This window comes from Chrysemys picta, chromosome 3, assembly GCF_011386835.1.
Source record: "Chrysemys picta bellii isolate R12L10 chromosome 3, ASM1138683v2, whole genome shotgun sequence".
Lineage (NCBI taxonomy): Eukaryota > Metazoa > Chordata > Testudines > Emydidae > Chrysemys > Chrysemys picta.
In genome coordinates, this window is record NC_088793.1 from 82,696,026 (window position 1) to 82,718,165 (window position 22,140).

Here is a 22,140-nt window from a genome sequence, read left to right on the forward strand (position 1 = left end):
GTACTGTGTCCAGTTTTGGGCCCCACACTACAAGAAGGATGTGGAAAAACTGGAAAGAGTCCAGCGGAGGGCAACAAAAATGATTAGAGGGCTGGAGCACATGACTTATGAGGAGAGGCTGAGGGAACTGGGATTGTTTAGTCTGCAGAAGAGAAGGATGAGGGAGGATTTGATAGCTGCTTTCAACTACCTGAAAGGGGGTTCCAAAAAGGATGCATCTAGACTGTTCTCAGTGGTACCAGATGACAGAACAAGGAGTAATGGTCTCAAGTTGCAGGGGGGGGAGGTTTAGGTTGGATATTAGGAAAAACTTTTTCACTATGAGGGTGGTGAAGCACTGGAATGGGTTACCTAGGGAGGTGGTGGAATCCTTAGAGGCTTTTAAGGTCAGGCTTGACAAAGCCCTGGCTGGGATGATTTAGTTGGGAATTGGTCCTGCTTTGAGCAGGGGGTTGGACTAGATTACCTCCTGAGGTCCCTTCCATCCCTGATATTCTATGATTCCATGACCCAGCTGTAAAATCCTCGGGTGTTTTAAGCCTCTGGAGTCTGAACACAGGCACGCTCTCAGAGTGCAGACCCTCTGTCTAGCACCCTGTCCTGAGAACTTAGACACTGTGCGCCAAACACCCCGCCGCTGAGACCAGTACTGAATCCCCAGACTCCCCTCGTAGCTTAAATACCCAGAACTCTACCCAAAGCGTGAACCTTCTGGTTTACCTCTTCAAGGAGGCATGTGGTAGGTGTAATACTTCACATAAAAATACACTTTGCCTAGGATTCTAACACACTATTGCTCTTTATGTAAACATGAAGTAAAATATTTAATTTGCTCAGTCAGTTCTTACAATCTTCTTAAGGGTTTTTCTAGGATCCTTAGCACCGAAGCATGTTATAGCAAATTATCCCAATACAAACAAAAGATAGGAAGAAAAGTAAAAAGGTCAATATGGCTCCATTAGGAACTCTTTAATGATCTGAAAAATCAAAAAAGAATCCCACAGAAAGTGGACACATGAACAAATTGAGTACAAAAGAAGAGCACCGGCATGTAGGAACAAAATCAGAAAGGCTAAGGCATAAAATGAGTTACACCTAGCAAGGGATATAAAAGGCAATAAGAAGAGGTTCTATAAATACAGGAGTGTAGGATGGTTGTGGCTGTCCCTCCATCCATCTGGGTGGAAGACCACGACCCCTTGGTACAAAGTGGGCACATTTCAGGGGAAATTAGCACTGGGGCTTCCACCACTTGGCAGGCTAGAGCAGTCAGGAACCTTGGACAGGGCAGGGCACCAAACAGTAGAGGGCTCTGGCCTCTAGTCAGGACAGAGCAGTAAAGTCTATGAGCCCCGGCCCTCAAGCAGGGCGGGGCAGCAAACAGTCGGGGGTCCTGACTCTGTGTCCAGTTCTAGGTGCCACATGTGAAGAAAGATGTGAATAAATTGGAGAGAATTCAGAGGAGAGCAAGAAAAATGATAAAAGATTTAGAAAACTTGACATGAGGAAAGGTTAAAAAGTCTGGGCATGTTTAGTTTTGAGAAAAGAAGACTGAAGGGGGACCTGATAACAGTCTTGAAATACATTAAGGGCTGTTCCAAACGGGATGGCGATCAATTGCTCTCCATGCCCACTGAAGGTAGGACAAGAAGTAATCAGCTTAATCTGCAGTAAAGGTGGAGGTTTAAATTAGATATTAGGAAAATCTTTCTAACTATAAGGATAGTTAAACACTGGAGTAGGCTTCCAAGGGAGGTTGTGGAATCTCTGTCACTGGAGGTTTTTAAGGACAGGTTAGACACATACAAGTCAGGGACATTTGGTCCTGTTTCAGCACAGTGGACTGCACTGATGACCTCTTGAGGTCCCTTCAAGCCCTACATTTCTATGATTCCATTATTCTATGTTGTTGCAATTGACTAAGGTGGTGAATAACATGTAAACACTGTAGTACAATGATTCAGCAAATACTAAGACCAATTTATAACTAATAGTTATTTTAACCCACCCAAATAATGTTAAACTCCTCACTAAACACAGAGAATTCAGAGCTTAGGGTCGAAACTGTCTCAGCAGAGTGGAAATTGAGGCAATTTAGAACACTGCGACTGCTCTCCGGAATCCCTCTGCCCACAGAGCCCAACAAGCAGCTCAAGTCCATGGCATATTAAATTACCCACATTGTTCATAGAACTGGCACTACTGTAGCACAACAAGAAGTGCTAATTTGAGATTATCTGTGTTCAATCCTAGCCACATTGAAATCATGGAAGTGTTGATGTCAATGGGATCAGGATTTTATCTGCTGGCTTTTGTGGGTTTGAGAAAGACAGATCACATGCCCCACCCCATTATGCTCATTAGTGTGGGGAAAAGGCTTTGTGTCTATGCACAGCTATAATGGGGTGCACTCCCCTCTCATGAGCGTTCCTTGGTTGAGTGTGTGTGTGTGTGTACCTGCAGTTTTTCTTCAATTTCCTCTGCTCATGGTGCCCCATCAGCCTCTGCTCTTGTCAAGCAGGTCTTTGGTGACTCTCACCATGTGCAAAACAAACAAACCCCTTCTGGGATACACAATCCAGATATTCTCAGTGTCCTGCAGCCCTCCCTGGGCTCAGACTTCTAAAACAGTCCACCAGGGCCCATCATGGTACCCTTAGTTGGAGTATCCTTCTCTGCAGTCCTCCCTGGGCTTAGTTTTTAATGAGTCCAGCAGGGCCCATCGCAGTACCCTTGCTTGGTCCAGTTAGGTTGCAAGGCTCCTTCTCTGGAATTGAGCAGTGCCGTGAGGGCTTCTTCCCAGGAGACTCCTTGACTCTACTTGAGTCCTCAGTGACACCAGCCTTCCCGCTGAACCACCCCTCTTGGAGTCAGTTCACTGATCACAGCTCCCTGCTGAGTCAGTCCCAGGGCAGCACCCTTCCCTAGGGTGCCAAAGTTCTTATTCCCTTCCTTAGGGCGTAGCCACTTCCTACCAGTGGTTGGGGCGGGGGGGGGGGGAGTGAACCCAGTCCCACCCACTGCTCCAGGTCCCAACCCAGGGAACCTTTAAGTATAGCAGCCTCATGATGGATTTACAAATTGCTGCTCTTTGTTTCCCTGGGCCACTTCCTCATAGCCTGTCTTAGTTGAGTCCCAGCAGCCAGCCAGAAGTTCCTTCTTTTCTCCCCTGGTCCCTGCCAGTAACTACCTGCTTTGGACCTTGTAACCAGCCAGGAGCACCTCTTGCTTCCCTGGTCCCTGCTAGCAGACTGATCTGTCCAGCCTCTGCAGGCAGCCAGCCAGAAGCACCTCTTACTCCCCCAGTCACTGCTAACAGATTGAACTCACTCTGGCCCTGAAGCTCCTTTTAAAAAGCCCTGCTGGGCCCTGATTGGCTGCTCCCTGCAGTCCCTCCAATTGGCTACTTCCCATGCCATCCACTCTAGCTCACTTGTAAGACCCTCTCCACTGCCCTTTTCTGGGGTGGGATGAGGCAGGGTTGCGAGGCGTCCAGCAGGGGACCTCAGGGCCTAGTCCATCCCATCACAACAGTACAGTTAATCCTCTGAGAGTAACCATAGCGGTATATGTCCTCTGGGCACTGTATCCTTTATTGAAGCATTTTTCTGCCCAAATGTCCTAGGTTGCAGTGATACAAATATAGTTAGACAGCATGAAAGTTGTGGATACACAAATATGGTTGTACTGTGAAAAAAGCTGCTGCATGCACACAGTGCAACAGTATTTGTTGTAACGAAGTCTGATAAGTCTTGCAAACTGGTTACAAAAACACTGTTGTGCTTATTGTGTAGGCAGAAGCCTGCGTTCTATTCAGTATGCAGCCAACATGTTAAGAAGTTTGGCCACCAATGCTGTATAAAATATCTGGCTATTACGATCAAAGCTATGGTGTTGTAATGCAGTTCACTATAGACTTGCTCATCCCTTTATCCTGAAAAAAACCTTGAAATGTATATGTAATTACAACACAAGAGTAGTTTCTCAGACAATCATAACACAGAGCCACTTATTGCTCAACAAAATTACTAGTCTCCTTAAAAAAGGACTGTTCTGCTGACTAGACTGATGACATCACTGCAACTTTCCTGTACTTCCTCTTTTTTCCACACTCCCAGATCACTGCCAATCCTATCTCCATTTGTATGACAAATGTATTTCTGCATTAATACAAATTTCCCTCTTTCCCCTTCCCATCTTGTCTACCTCCCACACCATCTAAAACCTCATCTCTTCTACTTCATAAAAATACCATTTCTTTATTCCATGTTTGATTATTATGGCTGATTCATGGAAGCGTTAAATACTTCTCTGTGACTCTCCATTTTTCTGCTGTTCTCTAGTGGGAGCTCCGCTTTGAGCTGGTGAGCTGTAGTTGGTCAGAGATGCTTAGTATTACTGTTGATAGCTAACATAGATCCTAGAGAACAATAAGAACAATGCAAAAGATGGGGAGGTGAAAGGTCACAATTTTAGTTAGCATTTTTATAATGTTACCATGCATTTCTTGCATATCTGTGTAAGGGGAAGGTGTCCTAGGTTTTAGGACTTTAGCATTAAAGATGGAGATATGGAATGAGTGTAGGAAAGCTTCATTTTGATTAAAAAAAAAAAAAAAAGATTGAGAAGCATGAGAGAAGCTTAAAATATGTCCAGTGACACCTGCGCTACAGATCCACCTCAAGAAATCAACCTAGGGTTACCATATTTCCACTCCCTCCCACTTCCCAACCCCTGACTGCCCCCCTCAGAACTCCAACCCCCCCCCTGCTCCTTGTCCCCTGACTGCCCACTCCTGGGACCCCTGCTACTAACTGCACCCTAGAACGCCACCCCCATCTAAGCCTCCCTGCTTCTTGTCCCCTGACTGGCCCCTCCTGAGAACCCCCCACCCTAACTGCCCCCCTAGGACCCTACCTGTTCCCTGACTGCCCCGACCCTTATCCACACCCCCACCCCATATTCACACCCCCGCCCCTAGACAGACCCCTGGGACTCCCACGCCCTATCCAACTGCTCCCCGCCCCCTGACAGGACCCCCAGAACTCCCGACCCATCCAACCCGCCTCTGCTCCCTGCCTGCCTCGACCCCTCTCCACACCCCCTCCTCCAGACAGACCCCGGGGACTCCCACGCTCTATCCAACCGCTCCCTGCCCCCAGAACTCCCGACCCATCCAACCCCCCCTTACTCCCTATCCCCTGACTGCCCCCTCCAGAACCCCCCTGCCCCTTCTCCACCTCCTGGCCCCCTACCGTACCGTACTGTGGGGCGCGCTGGGCAGCAGGGGAGGAGCTCGAGAGCTGCCAGAGGCCGATGTGAACGGCCCCGGCAGGTGGCGATCTGAGAAGGGCAGGGGAGGGAGAGAGAGGAGGGGAGGAGAGGAGCTCTAGAGCCCAGCCGGAGGGGGAAGTGGAGGAGGGGCTCTGGCTGCCGGAACCCCATGCGAGTGGCAGGATCCAGCCGGCTGCCCTGTCCACTATGCCCCACTCTGCATGGGGGGGGAAATCCCGAACATTTTTAGACATTTACAAATTCCCCCCGGACGCTATTTTTAACTCAAAAAGCCGGACATGTCCGTGAGAATCTGGACGAATGGTAACCCTAAATCAACCCCTATTCTGAGTGACCTCTTTAAAGTATTCCCAAGGCTTCCAGTAGAGTTTTTTAACCTTGACTAAAAACCAACCCATATTTACTGATCCATGGCTTGCTGCTTAAGGCAGGTTTCACTCTGGACCCCGTCCTTCCAAGTAGCCCCCAAAAAATGTACACTGAAGGTGAAGTTCACTCCTGGTACAGAGGAACCACCACAAGGCCCATGCCATCTAATTTTGGCTTAAGTACTGCATAGCCTTTGTGCTGGCCCGATGTACAGGGTTGAATTTCATCCTCAGTGAATAAGAGCACCAAAAATTATCGGGGACTAGACTTTGCAAATGTGCAGTTATATGTAATGCTGTGAACAAACTGTGGAAAAATGTCCAGTAGAGGAAAGTGTTCCCATATGTGGAAATGCTATTCTTTACCAAATGGCTCTGGCAGTCGACTGGGTAATACATAGAATATCAGAGTTGGAAGGACCTCAGGAGGTCATCTAGTCCAACCCCCTGCTCAAAGCAGGTTTAATCCCCAGACAGATTTTTGCCCCCAATCCCTAAATGGCCCCCTCAAGGGTTGAACTCACAACCCTGGGTTTAGCAAGCCATTGCTCAAACCACTGAGTTATCCCTTCCCCCACGATCTTATGCTTTTATAATTTCAGACTAAATGTTTACTTTAAGTTTATAGATATTTGGTTTGCTATTGGATGATTTGGGAGATTTGGTAATGGGATGCAGACTTTCCCTCTTATGTTACCAGTTAGACCCAAAACACACACACATAGTTCACACACACACAGTTGACCTCTTCTCCTGAGTGGTAATGAGAGAAAATGACTGTCTCATAGCTGCTTAGTGTGGGGGTAGTCTCAGTCCATTTTCTAGTAGGTGGCTGTCCCGATTGCTAAGGCACATTGTTCCTAGCTGGCATCTGTGATTTAGGTATTAGATTTCCGTGCATATTAATGCCCAGTTATTCTTAAATGTTGTTCTTGGTTTACCCATGTAAATGCACAACATAATGGCTATAGTGAAAATTATTTAGAATCACCATTTCTTGATACCTTTAAACAATAGTGTTGTCAACTCTTGCTTATTTTATCGTGAGTCTTGGGATATTTGGTGTTTTTCTTAAAGACTTAGGTCCTGAAGTGACGGGATCACGTGAGAGAATCTCAGCTTTCATTTTTTTTTAAAAGTAAGTTTCTAGTCCTCATTCTTATGGAGAAAAGCATGAAAATGAACAGAACGTACCCTAAAGGGCAGAAACCAGAATGCAAGTTAAAAAAATCACCCTACATTTATTTATTTTTTAAAAAGTCATACCTTCAAGCCGTCATTACTTTTGAGGGCCTGACTCATGGTTTTTGAATTGGCAATACTGAAACTTCTCTTTTAGGAGAGACTGTGGTTTGTTTTTTATTTCTGTTTCATTTTGGGGAGTTTGTGTTTGTTTTGATTTTTTTTCTTCAGCCTTTAAGATTTAATTTTTAAGAGTGAAGTTTCTAGCCCTTGCAGTTGCAAAGATAGCCTTCCAGTCAGGAGGAGAAAGTCAATCAATGCAATGTGGTGTCTCTGAGGGGGTAAGTTACACTTCCAGCTCTAGTGCAGAGGTATCCTGAATGGGCTTTGCCAAGCAGCAGCACAGTGAAATTGAAATCAACCAGTCTGGTCACTGATGCTACTGAGAGCCTTGTGGACAGCTGTGAAACTGACAAAACATTTCAGTTTCATTATTCTGGGGCTTGGGAAAGCTGAGAGCAGCAGCAGAGGCAGGCACTGAAGCTATTCACAGGGGGAAATATTTTTTTTTTAAATGGTAGCTGGAGATGTAGTGTTGAGGAGGGGCTGCAGAGTACCATTTAAAGTTGGAGGGCCAGAGATTTCCCCCCCCACCACCTGACCTTCCACTTCTCCTCTCAGGCCCGTCCCCCTCCCCCCCAGCAGCCTGGCCCATGAGACCCTGCAACCACTCCCTCCATATCTGAGTGAGTGGTACTGCAACCCCTTATGCCAGCTTGCAACATCACTCACTCAAATTTGACCTGGTCCCATCCACACACCTGTCAGGATAGAGGGGCTGCCAGGCCAAACCTGAGTGGCGCTGCCACCCCACAGGGCAGATTGCAACACCACTCACTCAGATTTTGCCTAGCCACCCCCTGTCATAATGGAAGGGCAGTCCCGGGTGCCCCCTTCCTCCTAGCTCTGAGGCCTACAGCTAGGCTTGGCAGGTTTCAGTTTTTATTATCTTATAATTTTTATGGATAATGACTATTTAAGGTTTTTTATAGATTTTTACTTATTTAAAAGTTTACAGCTGTGCAAAATTATGGGGTGGTCAGGCAATAATTATTTAATGACGGTAGATGCTAAGATTCAATATGTTAAAACTTTATAATTGTTAAAACACAAATTGTTAACATTGTGTCACAATATACCAGCAAATATCCACTCCAGGTTCTCAAGAAGTGTTTTTCTTTCTTTGCCCATCTAAATTTTGATTATCAATGGAAATATTTATGTTGGTGTGTGAAATTGATGTCTATCGACATTTACTGATAAAAATCTAATTCTTTCAAGTCTAGTTATGGTATACAGTAGTAGAGACCCCTCTTGTCACAGCAGTCAAGAGGCTTAGGAGGGAGATAGTAATGTAGAAGTCAGACAGTACATACACTTTCTCTTTCTAGCAGTCAGAGAAAGGGAGGATTTCAAATGAATTAGATGCCTACTGGACTTCAGTAAGAATCCTAGCATCCTCCCCCTTCTCAGCAGCTGAGGGAGAGGGGAATTGTCTTTGGGTTTACTAGAGCAGTGGTTCTCAAAGCCAGTCCACCGCTTGTTCAGGGAAAGCCCCTGGCGGCAGAAAGAGCGGCCAGCACATCCCTCGGCCCGTGCCGCTTCCTGCAGCCCCCATTGGCCTGGAGCGGCAAACCGCGGCCAGTGGGAGCCGCGATTGGCTGAACCTGCAGACGCAGCAGGTAAACACACCGGCCCGGCCCGCCAGGGGCTTTCCCTGAACAAGCGGCGGACCGGCTTTGAGAACCACTGTACTAGAGTGTTGCCCTTCCTTGGGCCTTGCTCCCCCTCAGCTTATCAGGTTCTCTTGAATAGGAGTCTAGAAAATATTTTAAACTATGCAATAGAGCTGCAGTAGTTAGAGCAATATTTACTCAATCATGTTGATGCTAAGGATTAACTTAAAAACTAACTTTGTAATGTTGTAAACCACAGAAATTAATGCTGATCCAACAATAAGTTATTTTGCACTCTACCTAAACTAAATCCTATTCAGAAATTCAAATGTAAAATATAAAAACTGAGGCAGGGACATGCATTTAATGTTTATTGTTCTGTATGGATCTGTATTCCTGTACTTTACATGATCAAGTATGAAAGAGCATAAAGGTGTTAGACTGTGCAGGCTATGTAGGTGTTTACTGCTTCTACTGAGTGATGCTGAGTGTGTTAGACTGTAAACCAGTGGCTTCACATCTTTGGGGTTGAGGTCTGGGAGAGGGATGTTATTTAATAACTGGGGTATCTTGGGGAGTTGGCACTGCTCCTAGGGCAGGTGGGCTGAGGACCCCATTTCCAAGAAGAGTAATAGACAGTCAGTGCCCAGGAAATGTGCCAGAGAGCCCCAGGGGAGGAACCAGTGCTGCAGCCTGCTGAGGCTCTAGGAGCTTGAAGAACCTCTGTGATCCAGAGCAGAGAGGATTGGATTCCCCTCACAGCTGTGCTATGTGGGCCAAAAAGCAGTGCTTGCTAAGATCTGGGACACTCCTATTTCCCACCTAAGCTCCAGTGTGAACCACAAACTGGGGGAAGATAAACATTGCTTCGTCTATCTCATCAGCCGGGGCTGATAGAGGCTCAGAGGCCACCTACCAGATCAGGTTCTATTAAAAATTGTCCTGGTGGTGGTGTCACTACCCACTTTTAACCACATGGTTAGAGCACTCATCTGGGATGTGGGAGTCCCAGATTCAGTTTCTCCCTCTGTCTGCTAGGAAGAATAGATTTGAAAAGGGGCCCCTCATTCCTCTCAGGAGAATTCCCCAAGCATGGTCTCTATGGGCTATTCAGATATGAGGCTCCCTATTCCACTTTCGAGAAATAATTAGAGTGTCTTTAGAGCAGGGAGACTGAACCTTGGGTCTCTCACTTCCCAGATGTGTGCCCTAACCACCAGGTTACAGAGTCATTCTCATATGTTCTCTCTGGCCTAATGACTAAATATTTATACAAAATGGAACAGCTTCAATGAGCAAGAGAGAGACTCCCCACATCAGAATAGCCCATTGCTCAGCGGTTAAGAGCACTGAGAAGAGTAGGAGACACCTGTTCAAATATTTTCTCCCCATTAGACAATTGTTGGGGGGGGGAGGGGAAATTGAAGCTGGGTTTCTTGCATCCTGGGTCAGTGCTGTAATCCCTGGCCTAGGCCTTATAAGGTAGGCACCACTACCCACTCCTCCTCCTCCAGCTATTTGGTGTGGAGTGAGGAAGTGCCTGATTCATTCTCACCAGAAATGGCTAGGCACTTAAGCCATATGACTTAAGAAGAGATTTTCCCAGCTGTGGCTCGCTAGCAGAAACAGGCTCCTCCCTACAGCCCAGACTTAGATGCCTATCTCCATGAGAGGGGAGGGGCTTATGACACATCCTTCTCCTCAGCATTTCCCATTGGCTAGCTTAGGCAGCACACTGCTTAGGATGCTGGCTTTTGTGGATCTGATTCTAAGGTGCCTATCTCTCCTGTGCATTGTGTAGGGAGTCTAGGCACTTAACAGGCAGTGTGTGGCTCTGTGTTGTTCCAGGGATTTGTTCCTAGGCAACTAAAAGTTAGATGTTGAAATGCTGAGCAGCAGAATGCCTAAGTCTCTTTGTGGTGAGATGTGTCCTAGGGACCCTGTGATGTCAACTGGCAGAGGGCATAAGGGGAGCACAAGGATTTATAGGGATCCCCTGGGTTTACGTAATAGTGCATCAAAGGGTGAAACGTGAGGTCTCTACCAACAGCCACTAACACACTGGTTATCCTAATCATTACATAAAAACATAAAAATGGGTCAAACCAAAAGTCCACCCAACCCAGTATCCTGTCTTCCAACAGTAGCCAATGCCAGGTGCGTCAGAGGTAGTCATCAAGTGATCCATCCCCTGTCGCCCATTCCACTTCTGGCAAACCGAGACTAGGGATACCATATTTTCAGAACAGTTCTCAGTATAGATATGTAACTCCTTAAATATCATTCATACGTACATCTTGCAATGATATCATATTGCCTCTATATAAATCCAGGTACACCCACATCTTGAATACTGCGTGCAGATCTAGTTGCCCCATCTCAAAAAAGATAGATTGGAATTGGAAAAGGTTCAGAAAAGGGCAACAAAAATTATTAGATACAATTAGCCAGTAAGACTTTCACATGGCTGAGGTCAGCGTAAGGTTTTGTGTTCTGGTGCAAACGTTATGAGTTTGGTGTGTGTATTGTGCTGCTGTAGATGTCAGAAGTGCATGGGACTTAGGTAAAGAGGGGCAGAGTCTAACTGGCTGTATTGAAAAAATATTTACTGGCCAGTTTTACTCAGTTATACATTTTTTTAACTGACCTACTCCAATTTTAATGGCTTTTTATTGTTTTTTTGTTCACATTTATTCACAATAATGACAACTCTGCTTGCATTCCTTTGTCTTTGTCATAATAAATTGATTACTGGGTGCTTTGGCAATAAAAAGGTGGCTCTGCATGTTTCTTGCAAATCTTCTGAAATGCTATAAGATCTGCTCAAATGTCATATATTTTCAGGACAACTACAGAGCTGCATTGACAGCAAGACTTAAAAAGGAAAGGGAGGGGATGAGTCAACAGCAGCATTTGATAGGGTCCTCTGAAAGAGTTAGTTTCCGCTGAGTTACAAATTACTCTTTAGTACAGACACTTCTGCTTTACAGCTCTAAGAGATGCCTATTTTCCTTCCTTCCCACCTGCAAAAATTATACAAGTGGTTTTCTTTAAAGAGTATTAGGAAATGCCTTTTTTTTTAAAGGGACTAAATTAGACTTACTACTGTAATTCTAGACTTACTAACATGATATTGCTATTTAATTAGAGATAAGAGCTTGAGACAAGATAATGTAATCTCACAAAATGCAGAGGAATGAGAGACCTGCAGACAGTAATATAGAACACATACGTGTATTAGATCCTTCATCACCCCCCGATTTGCATCCAGAATTATGAGGGAGATGGATTGTATTTAATGGTTCTGTTTTAAGATGTATGAGACCTGTGATTTCAATCAAGAACATTCAACAAAATGTTTTTGTTAATCCTGCCCTGTCCTGTTTGGCAGGGTGGATGTTTAAGTAGTTAGACAAAGTATACAGAGTGAGATTCTTTTTTCCCTTATAGGATCAAGAGGTTTTGATATTTACTGCAGTCTTTAGTAGGAGCAGACTATATGTATATTTGTCTCGCCTAAAGCAATGCTAGATAATCTGAGAGACAGATGTGGACAGTTAATATCAATTTTTTTTTTACTGTTTAATATAGGAGCTACTAAATTCAATAATTATTTAACTGTTATTTTTCTAGTAGAATATTATCTCTGGAAATCTTAAACTTCACTGGACTTTGCTTCCTGTATTTTTCTTTTTAAATTCTAATACTTAGTGGTGTTTTCCATTAGACCATGGAAAAATATGTATCTATGATGTATTTATTCAGGAGCTAAATACATATGGATGTCAGTTTGGACCAATCTCTTGCTGAACAAAGGTATACGTATCTTAAATGGAGATCAGTAAACTTGAATCAAGTTTATGGGAACAAAGATGTGTGGGTTTTTTCCCTTGCATTGCATGTCTGCATTCTTGTATCGTGTAGGCTAATTAATGCATTTAGGCATCTGCCAAACTCTGCCGCCTTAATTTTTTACAGCAGGTTCTTCCCTTTTTGATGTTACACATACTAAAGGACTCACCTCCTTAATTAACCCTTAGAAACCCAAGTGTCACAACTGTAATTGAACTCCTCACGTAGATGTCATTTTCTGCCTGTCAGATGACTTGACTTATCAGTCAGAAGAGCTTGGTTCAGATATTACTTTCTTTTTTAAATTGGATACTCCGAGGAGAAAGGGGGAAAAACAGGGGAGGGGGGCCTAAGGTGTGACAGGATCACAGAGGAGTAGGGTTTTTTTTGTTAACACACACGCGACTGCATCTCACATCTCATAGTCTGCTTGTTCTTTTGTAAAAAAACAAAAAGGATTATCATCATCATGGTAAGGCAAACAATACTTTCTTTTCTCTCTTTTTTTAAACTTCCTTTAGGTTAAGATATGCTTAATTAATTTATTTTTTTCAATTTCATTGTCAGTTTGAAGCTTAACACTATATTTGATTCAGGAAGTCTGCCTTAAAAAATCAAAAGCTGTTGTTGGCAAGATGGGGGATAAGGATTTCAGTATGGGGAAATGCTTTACTTTGGGGATGAGAACAGGCATGTTTTTTCTGCTGTGCTTGCTGTTTTGTGTCCAACAGCCTTTCCTAAACACTTATATGGGACAGGAGGGAATCTATTTAATTTTTGTCCATACCTCTTCATGTGTAATAAACTTTTTGCTTTGTAGAAATACTTAATCATTCTCAGCTCAGTGAAGGTTAAAAATTCCCCGAGTCCTATTTCTTTGACTTTGCATGATCCCTTCTTCCTTGCTACTTTTTTGGTGTGTTCCAAGCAGTAGAACTTTATGTCTGGCACTTAGGACAGAATGTAGAAATTGGACCCATGTTTGGATTTCTTGAGATTTGCTGTTTCCCTCCAAAAATCAATCAAACATGTATGCTGTGGGATTTACATCTAATTTCAGTGGTCCATAGGCCCTATATTCTTCTGTGTGGTGTTGCAACAAATATCATTCTACAACGCACATTTTATAACTCTTTTCCATAAGCTAAAAAAATCATTGTTCTGATAAAATATTTTATGGGGAAATGGAAAGGTTTTGGTGTGTTGGAGATGTGAGTTTCTTGCCTAAAACATCCTGAAGTACTGGAAACAGAAACTGAAAAACTTACAAGTCAGTGAGCATAAAAAACATGAAAATTGGGAAAACATTTCTAGTTTATCCACTTCACTCTTTCAGTAAAAAATGTTGTCAGAATGTATTTTTAAAAGTGTAGGTCAGATTTTGTTAACAAGATCCCAAAGTACTATAACTGCATTGCCTGTCTCCAGGGTTCAGAGAAATTACTATTTCAGTAATTAGTGCACTATATAGTGGTGCCTAGACCTTACGGTGATTGGTGTAATCTCAAAGTGGAGGGTGGCAGGGAAGGAGAAGAGGACCTACAAGAGAGTCTAGTAATGGAATTGTTGGAGTTAGAGCTTTTTTCTTCTACATATCTTAAAGAGACGCTGCCAACCTGAAATCTAGTCTATTTAAAATAATTCATTTAAAATATTGTATACAACCCCTGTCCCCAAGTTCCCCTGCTATTTTTGTTTTTTTGTTTTTTATAACCACACCTTCCAGTTCTCCAACATATTATTCCTCACTGGTGGCTTTGTGAAAGGCAAACCACCAGGAAAACTGTCCATAATGAATCTGCAAAATTAAGGTGCCAAATGCACAGAATAAACCAAACCTGGAAAAAATTGCTCTCATTTTCATTTATAAATGTTGCTTGGGCAGTAGTTGGTTAAAAAAAAATGTTCAGTACAGGTTTCTAGTTCTTGTGGTCTTTTATATTTCCCACTTTTCTGTTTTTTATTTAGTTTTAAATTAGCGTTTCCATGTTTTCTCCACACCCTACAAACATTGCCACTCTGCATTGCCTCTCTCTGCATTGTACTTTATCCACTTTTCCTCCTTTTAGTATTCTTTCCTCATTATACTGGCTATTTTTATTTCTTATTTTATTTATATTGCGCTCTCTTAGATCTTTTTCTTTTTGAATCCCTCCTGTGTCAATTTTTCCACTCTCCAGTAGAGGCTCCACCCTGCTAAAGTAGTTGCTTAGTCCTGACAAACCCTAGCACTACTGCCTCTGAACAGCTGAATCTCAATCACTATAACAAATGGAGCAGAGAACAGCAGTTACAACTCATTCCACTATAATTTATCTAATGCCACTTCTGTGACTCCATCAGTGGCTACTGGAACTCCATTCTGATGCTTTCTGTTTCCCACATGCTGTTAGCATTGTGACTTGTAATTTAAAGGTAAAGGTATCCAAAAAAACCCAAACATCCTGTCCTGAACTAAAAATGCTTCCTGCTAAATAATTAGAATTGTTTAAGATAGAGTTAAAGGGACATCATAAACCTAAATTTTCCTGTTACTGATAAAGCCATAAATAATTGAATTTTAAAGAATTGTGAAAGTCAAATTTAGTGTTTGCAATTTATTCCATTTGTTTACTTTTAGGGTAGAGCCTAGCGTTTACCTCAACCAGCCAGTGTGTTAAAACTATAAATGTCTTGTCCACACTTGGATTTTACCATGTTAGCTACCACATTAGCTAATACCTGGTAAAAACACACCTTTTTTCCCAAGCATGGACATGCTATAAGAGGGTTTGTCAATCATATTAAGTTAACTCAGTTGAACATCCCTTTGATCCCATAGTCCTGGATTCAGCAAAGCACTTTAGCATGTGCTTAAGTCCCACTGAAATCAAGATAAGCACATGCAAGTGCTCTGCAGAATTGGGGTCTTGGCTGTATTGGCTCTGCATTGCTAACAGGAGTATTTTTGTCATTAATATAAACAGATATGACTGAATATGCACAAAGTGCAGATCTGTTGATTAAGAAGGTGGCAATTTTATATAGTCTTCATAGTTGAACATCACCTTAAAGATGCTTGCAATACACTTAGAACAGCCTCCCACTCCTTATGCAGTGTGATCTTCAACCCACCCTCAAATGCATCCTAAAAACACATCAGATTTCCTGTGGTTTTCTTGCCACTAATGCTGTAGTTGACCCAGGTTTTAAAAAATGACTATTTTGGGTGCCTCAATTTTTGGATGCACTGAGGCACCTTAACGGGGCCTGATTTTCAGAGGATGGGTACTTAGTAGTTTCTGTAAATTAGCCTCTTCTATGGTGTCTCAAGTTATGCACCAAAAATCACTAGCCACTTCTGAAAATCTTGGCCTTTTATGTCTTCTTGCATTTACACTGTTGTCCCTCATATTATATTTGTGTGAGTTAAAATATGAGCTCTTCAGGGCAAGAACCTGGCCTTTATGCGTTTTGTAAGTGGTGTGTGTAATTGTGGTGCTCTGTTACTAGTATAATTTACACAGGGCATGTATTTCAGAATCAAGCAACAGTTTTCTTGTGTGTGTGCATCCATTTATCTAGACATAAAACAAATTCAAACTTCAGTAAGAGATTAAAGCTAGATTTTCAAATACTGCATGTCAAACGTATAATTAAGAACTTAAGCAAGATAATTGCACATAGCAGGTTTTTTTTCAGAGGTGCAATTGATTTGCCTACTACTGTACATGTAGTCTTGTAAATCAAACTCAACCATGCTTAACATGTACTATTTGAAAATGTAACCCAGCATTAGGGTTGCCAGGTGTCCAGTTTTTGACCAGAACGCCTGGTCGAAAAGGCAGCTCAGTCAGTGCCACTGACTGGGCTGTTAAAAGTCCAGTTGGCGGTGCAGTGGGGCTAAGGCAGGCTCCTGGGGGCAGGGGGTTGGGGCGTGGGAGGTGGCGAGGGGTGCAGGCTGCGGGCAGTGCTTACCACATACAGACTCCTGGAAGCAGTGGCATGCCCCCCTTCTGGCTCCTGAGTGTAGGGACAGCCAGGGGGCTCTGCGTGCTGCCCCCGCCTCAAATGCCAGCTCCGCAGCTCCCATTAACTGGGAACCGCGGCCAATAGGAGCTGCAGGGACGTTCCATCCCCTGTCATCCATTCCCAGCTTCGGGCAAACTGAGGCTAGGGACACCATCCCTGCCCATCCTGGCTAATAGTCATTGATGGACCTATCCTCCATGAACTTGTCTTATGAACTAGTTCTTTTTTTAATCCTGGTATAGTCTTGGCCTTCCCAACATCCTCTGACAAAGAGTTCCACAGGTTGAGTGTGTATTGTGTGAAGAAATACCTCCTTTTGTTTGTTTTAAACCTGCTGCCCCCTCGTTCTTGTGTTATGAGGAGTAAATAACACTTCCCTATTTCCTTTCTCCACACTGGTCATTTTATAGACCTCTATCTTATCCCCCCTTAGTCATCTCTTCCAACCTGAAAAGTCCCAGTTTTACTAATCTCTCCTCACGTGGAAGCCGTTCCATACCCCTAATCATTTTTGTTGCCCTTTTCTGACCCTTTTCCAATTCCACAATCTAACTTTTTTGAGATCGGTCGACCAGATCTGCATGCAGTATTCAAAATGTGAGCATGCCATGGATTTATATAGAGGCAATATGATATTTTCTGTCTTATTATCTATCCCTTTCATAATGATTCCCAACATTCTGTTCACTTTTTTGTCTGCTGCTGCACATTGAGTGGATATTTTCAGAGAACTATCCACAGTGACTCCAAGATCTCTTTCTTGAGTGTAACAGCAGAGACAAAGTTTCTTGACACCTTCTTGGAGCACCTAGGCCTAGAACCCACAAGAGGAGAGGCAATTCTTGATTTAGTTCTAAATGGAGCACAGGATCTGGTCCAAAAGGTAAATATAGCTGAACCACTTGGTAACAGTGACCATAACATAATAAAATTTTACATCCCGTTGGGGGGAGGGGTGGAGAGGATGCCACCGCAGCCCACCACAGTACCATTTAATTTCAGAAAGGGGAACTACACAAAAAAGAGGAATTTAGTTAAACAGAAATTAAAAGGCATAGTGCCAAAAGTGAAATCCCTGCAAGCTGCATGGAAAATTTTTAAAGATACTATAATAGAAGCTCAAATTAAACATATACCCCCCAATTAAAACACATAGTAAGAGGACCAAAAAAGTGCCACTGTGACTAAACCACAAAATAAAAGAAGCCCTTAGAGGCAAAAAGGCATCCTTTAAAAAGTGGAAGTTAAATCCTACTGAGGAATAGAGAAAGGAGCATAAACTCTGGCAAGTGAAGTGTAAAAATATAATTAGGAAGGCCAAAAATGAATTTGAAGAACAGCTAGCCAAAGACTCAAAAGTAACAGCAAAAAATTTTTTAAGTACATCAGAAGCAGGAAGCCTTCTAAACAACCAGTGGGGCCACTGGATGATCAAGATGCTAAAGGAGCACTCAAGTGGAATAAGGCCATTGCTGAGAAACTAAACAAATTATTTGCATTTGTCTTCATGTCTGAGGATGTGAGAGAGATTCCCCAACCTGAGCCATTCTTTTTAGGTGATATATCTGAGGAACTGTCCCAGATTGAGGTGTAATTAGAGGAGGTTGTGGAACAAATTGATAAATTAAACAGTAATAAGTCACCAGGACCAGATGGTACAGTATTCACCCAAGAGTTCTGAAGGAACTCAAATGTGAAATTGCAGACCTACTAACTGTGGTATGTAACCTATCATTTAAATCAGCTCCTGTACCAGATGACTGGAGGATAGATATTGTGATGCCAATTTTTAAAAAAGGCTCCAGAGGCGATCCCGGCAATTACAGACTGGTAAACTTAACTTCATTACTGGGCAAATTTCTTGAAAGTATAGTAAAGAACAGAACTATCAGACACATAGATGAACACGATTTGTTGGGGAAGAGTCAATATGGTTTTTTTAATAGGAAATCATGCCTCACCAATCTGTTAGAATTCTTGGAGGGCATCAACAATCATGTGGACAAGGGTGATCCAGTGGATATAATGTATTTAGATTTTCAGAAAGCCTTTGACAAGATCCCTCACCAAAGGTTCTTAAAGTAAACCATCATGGGATAGGAGGGAAGGTCCTCTCATGGATCAGTAACTGGTTAAAAGATAGGAAACAACGGGTAGGAATAAATGGTCAGTTTTCAGAATGGAGAGAGGTACATAGTGGGATCCTCCAGGAGTCTGTGCTGGGACCAGTACTGTTCAACATATTCATAAATGATCTGGAAAAAGGGGTAAACAGTGAGGTGGAAAAATTTGCAGATGATACAAAACTACTCAAGATAGTTAAGTCCAAAGCAGACTGCGAAGAGTTACAAATGGACCTCACAAAACTGGGTGACGGGGCAGATGAAATTCAATGTTGTTAAATGCACAGTAATACACATTGGAAAACATAATCCCAACTGTATGTATCATCTCCAAATTTACAGCATTTACTTGTTAAGTACAGAATTAATTTTCAGAGAATTAACAAATAAAACTGCTTGTAAACTGAATTAATTTAAAATGGGCCTGATTTTCAGTGGCTCGCCTTTTTATCTCCCTATAGCTAACAACTGGTTTAGTACTAGCCCTTCACTCTTTGCATGTAGTTATAACTCATTGAAAACACATATATAGTCTATATTTGGAGAAATTAGGTCATAATTACCCAGTTTATTTATTATTGTATCTGACAGCTATATTTAGTGGGGCTAAATCAATAGCTCAGGTCATTAGGGAATATCATGATGAAAAGCTCTATATACGATCTTGGTATTATTTTTTATTATTATTATTATTGTGATGTTAGAAGCTACTCAACTAATCACCACCATTTCTCTCCAATTCATTTAAATGCTTCAGTTCTGTTGGTTGGTGAAGTGAGGACGGTACATCTCAAAACTTCTCACTGGCAGATCTGTACACCAACCACCAGAGACATGATCTAAAAATCCTTAATTGAGGATGGTAAATTGAGGGCCTAGATCCTCAAAAGTATTAGATACTTAAATACCTTTGAGGATGTGGGCCAACGTGACCACAGGGCAAAGTTAAGATTTATTTGGTGGGGTGTTTTCTTCTGAGTTTGATGGCTGACACATTTATTGAAGCCAGGGCTTTCTATAAAATTGTGGATTGGTTGCTGTGCAGTATGTTTGATATAAATGTGGATTTCTTCATTTTTCATGTCTGGGTTGGGGGTGGTTGTACTTGAGCAAACTTTATTGCACAATATTTTGTTTATGTGTTTGAATCAGAGTGTTTAAGAGTAAGGTTTTCACTTTTGCACACAGGTCATACCCATAGCCCTAATGACTTGGGTTGCAATCCTGAAAACATGTAGGTACTGACCTAACTTTATACTTGAGTTGTCTTCATGAGGGTTTTTTGTTTTATTTAATTTATGTAGTCTTATCAAGACTTTTCTATTTCCCCCTAGTCTTCTGCTTTATTCAGACTATCCAAAGCCTCTCAAACTTATTAATTCTCTATTAAGTGCTGACTCCCTCCCCACTCCTCAATGCCACAATCTTTATAAGGAAAATTTGTATATATATTTTTTGTCTAGAACTGAATTCACTTCTGCAAATTCATTTCTCCTCTTTTGGCTTGAAGTTCTTGCTAGGTAGCCTTGTGGTTTCGTCACTGCCCAAGTTTCTATGCCTGCAATTAAGTAATATGCTTTGTAATAGGATTTGAACTAAAACAAGTTTTAGTACACAGGCTAGTAAATATATTTTGAAAAGTTAGGATTGTTGAAGGCCAAGTAGCTTATTCAGTCCACCTCTTTACTAGTGCAGAATCGTTCCATATTGTATGTTCATTTAAAAAAAAAACTACTGGACAAAACAGTAATCTCCTACGTACTCCGTCCCCTAACGAGCTGGAATCTGTACATGATCTTTCCACTTAGTGTGCCTGCAGCTAGTAAAGTAAAATAGCTGATCGTCAAACAACCGTTATGATAATTAACCAAACACCACGCTGCTTAGTGCATCTACTCTCCTCCCCCCCATACTAATCCTGGGCATTTGCTTTGTACAAAACCACTTTGACGTCTTTAAGCCCTGTTTTATAACGAGAGCAGCTTCCTACAGCTGTTGTTGGAGGTAGAGGGCGTGACTGGATACTTTAAATTCTAGGCTTTTTTCCCTCAGCATCAAAGTTTGTCGGTTTTGCTCGGGGCGGGTTTTTGCCCTGGATAGCTGGGAATCGGCTCTGCTCTAGCAGCCGCTCAAGTTGTTCAGACACGCGCTGGTAGCGCCAACTCCCCCGCTTTGTGCATTGCCGCTTGTTGGCTCCTTGTATCCCCCGTCTCTCTCCCTTCTGAGCCGCCGCCGCCTCTTTGCCTTCCGGTTCTTCAAACCCCCCTGCCCTGGGCCGCCAAGTCTCACCCGCTGTGCGCCCCTTGCACCCCCTCCCCGCCCGTGCGCCCAGGTACCGCGCCCTTTGCCACCCGCCCACACCTCCGCACCAAGGCGCCTTTGCAGCCGCTCCACGGCGCGCTGAGCGCTCCCGCTTCCTGGGCACGCCCCGCCCGCATTGCCCTGGGGCCCTGCCGCAGCTCCCGGGGCCCCCGACCTGTGGGGCGGGAGTGGCAGGAGGAGGCGGAGCTGCTGCTGGAGGCTGGAGGGAGCGCTCAGAGTGCTGGCGCCTCTGCCGCGGGAACTAGCGGAGCGCCGCTTTCCCGGCGGGTGAGATAGGAGCGGCTGCGCTGATTGCGCTTCCTCGCGGTGCACCGGGCTTGGGGCTGCCGGAGGAAGGAGGCGCTGAGGTCGCCTACCTCTCGCTGTGAGTAGCTTGCCCGGTTCCCGCGCTGGGCTAAGAGGTGTTGGGGTGAGGGGCTGATAGACAAATTTCTGCCGGCGAGGCGGCTGTCTCCTGGCTTTCCCTGCCCTTATCAGCGGCAGGAAGGAGCTGGGCATAGTTGAGGGATGAGTGTGCGCTCCACCCACACCTGGCTGCGAGCAGGGATGCCAGAGGACGGATCCTGTACAGTGTAAACTCAGCAGTCGGGGCTAAAGTCCGAGTGGGGCGCAGACCCGGGCACGCCGGGCGTTTTGTGCATTGAAAACCTCGTGCTGCCCCTTCTCTCTAGTGGTCGCGTGTCGGTAAGGAAGGGGAGCATTGTGCAGCTTGCTTAGCCTTTGGGGACACGTGGGTGAGCGTCCAGCCCTGCTTCGTTCTACATCCCCCAGTTGTGTACCGCTCCCATGGCTTCAACATTATGTTGAGGGGAGGGAGAAATAACATGAGCTGTACGCTTCAGATGTTTCCCTTAGGGACAGTGATTCACAATGCTTGACATCTCACTTTGCATAGCCATAGAGCAACCTCATTTTTCACTGAGGCCTTGGCTACACTTACCCGCTAGTTCGACGGCTGGAAATCGAACTTCTGGGTTCGACTTATCGCGTCTAGTCTGGACGCGATAAGTCGAACCCGGAAGTGCTCGCCGTCGACTGCGGTACTCCAGCTCGGCGAGAGGAGTACCGCGGAGTCGACGGGGGAGCCTGCCTGCCGAGTGTGGACCAAGGTAAGTTCGAACTAAGGTACTTCGACTTCAGCTACGTTATTCACGTAGCTGAAGTTGCGTACCTTAGTTCGAATTAGGGGGGTAGTGTAGACCAAGCCTCAGTGTATGTATACTTTACTTAGGCTTGGTCTACACTAAACCC

At 43.8% G+C, this 22,140-nt stretch overlaps 1 protein-coding gene across 6 annotated transcripts in view; it reads left to right on the forward strand.

Moving 5' to 3' along the window:
- Positions 1 to 22,140, forward strand: part of CRYBG1 (crystallin beta-gamma domain containing 1) — a 165,535-nt gene that overhangs the window by 80,716 nt on the left and 62,679 nt on the right. The window contains exon 1 of one of the 6 annotated variants that reach the window (XM_024102470.3): positions 12,635 to 12,905. The exons of 3 other annotated variants lie outside the window; for them this stretch is intronic. In XM_024102470.3, coding sequence (XP_023958238.2) covers positions 12,903 to 12,905 — 3 coding nt within the window. In that variant the 5' untranslated portion in view covers positions 12,635 to 12,902. Of the gene's footprint in view, positions 1 to 12,634; positions 12,906 to 20,773; positions 21,254 to 22,140 lie in introns of those variants that run through there. 2 more of the 6 variants (XM_065588292.1, XM_065588293.1) reach the window with 2 other exon arrangements.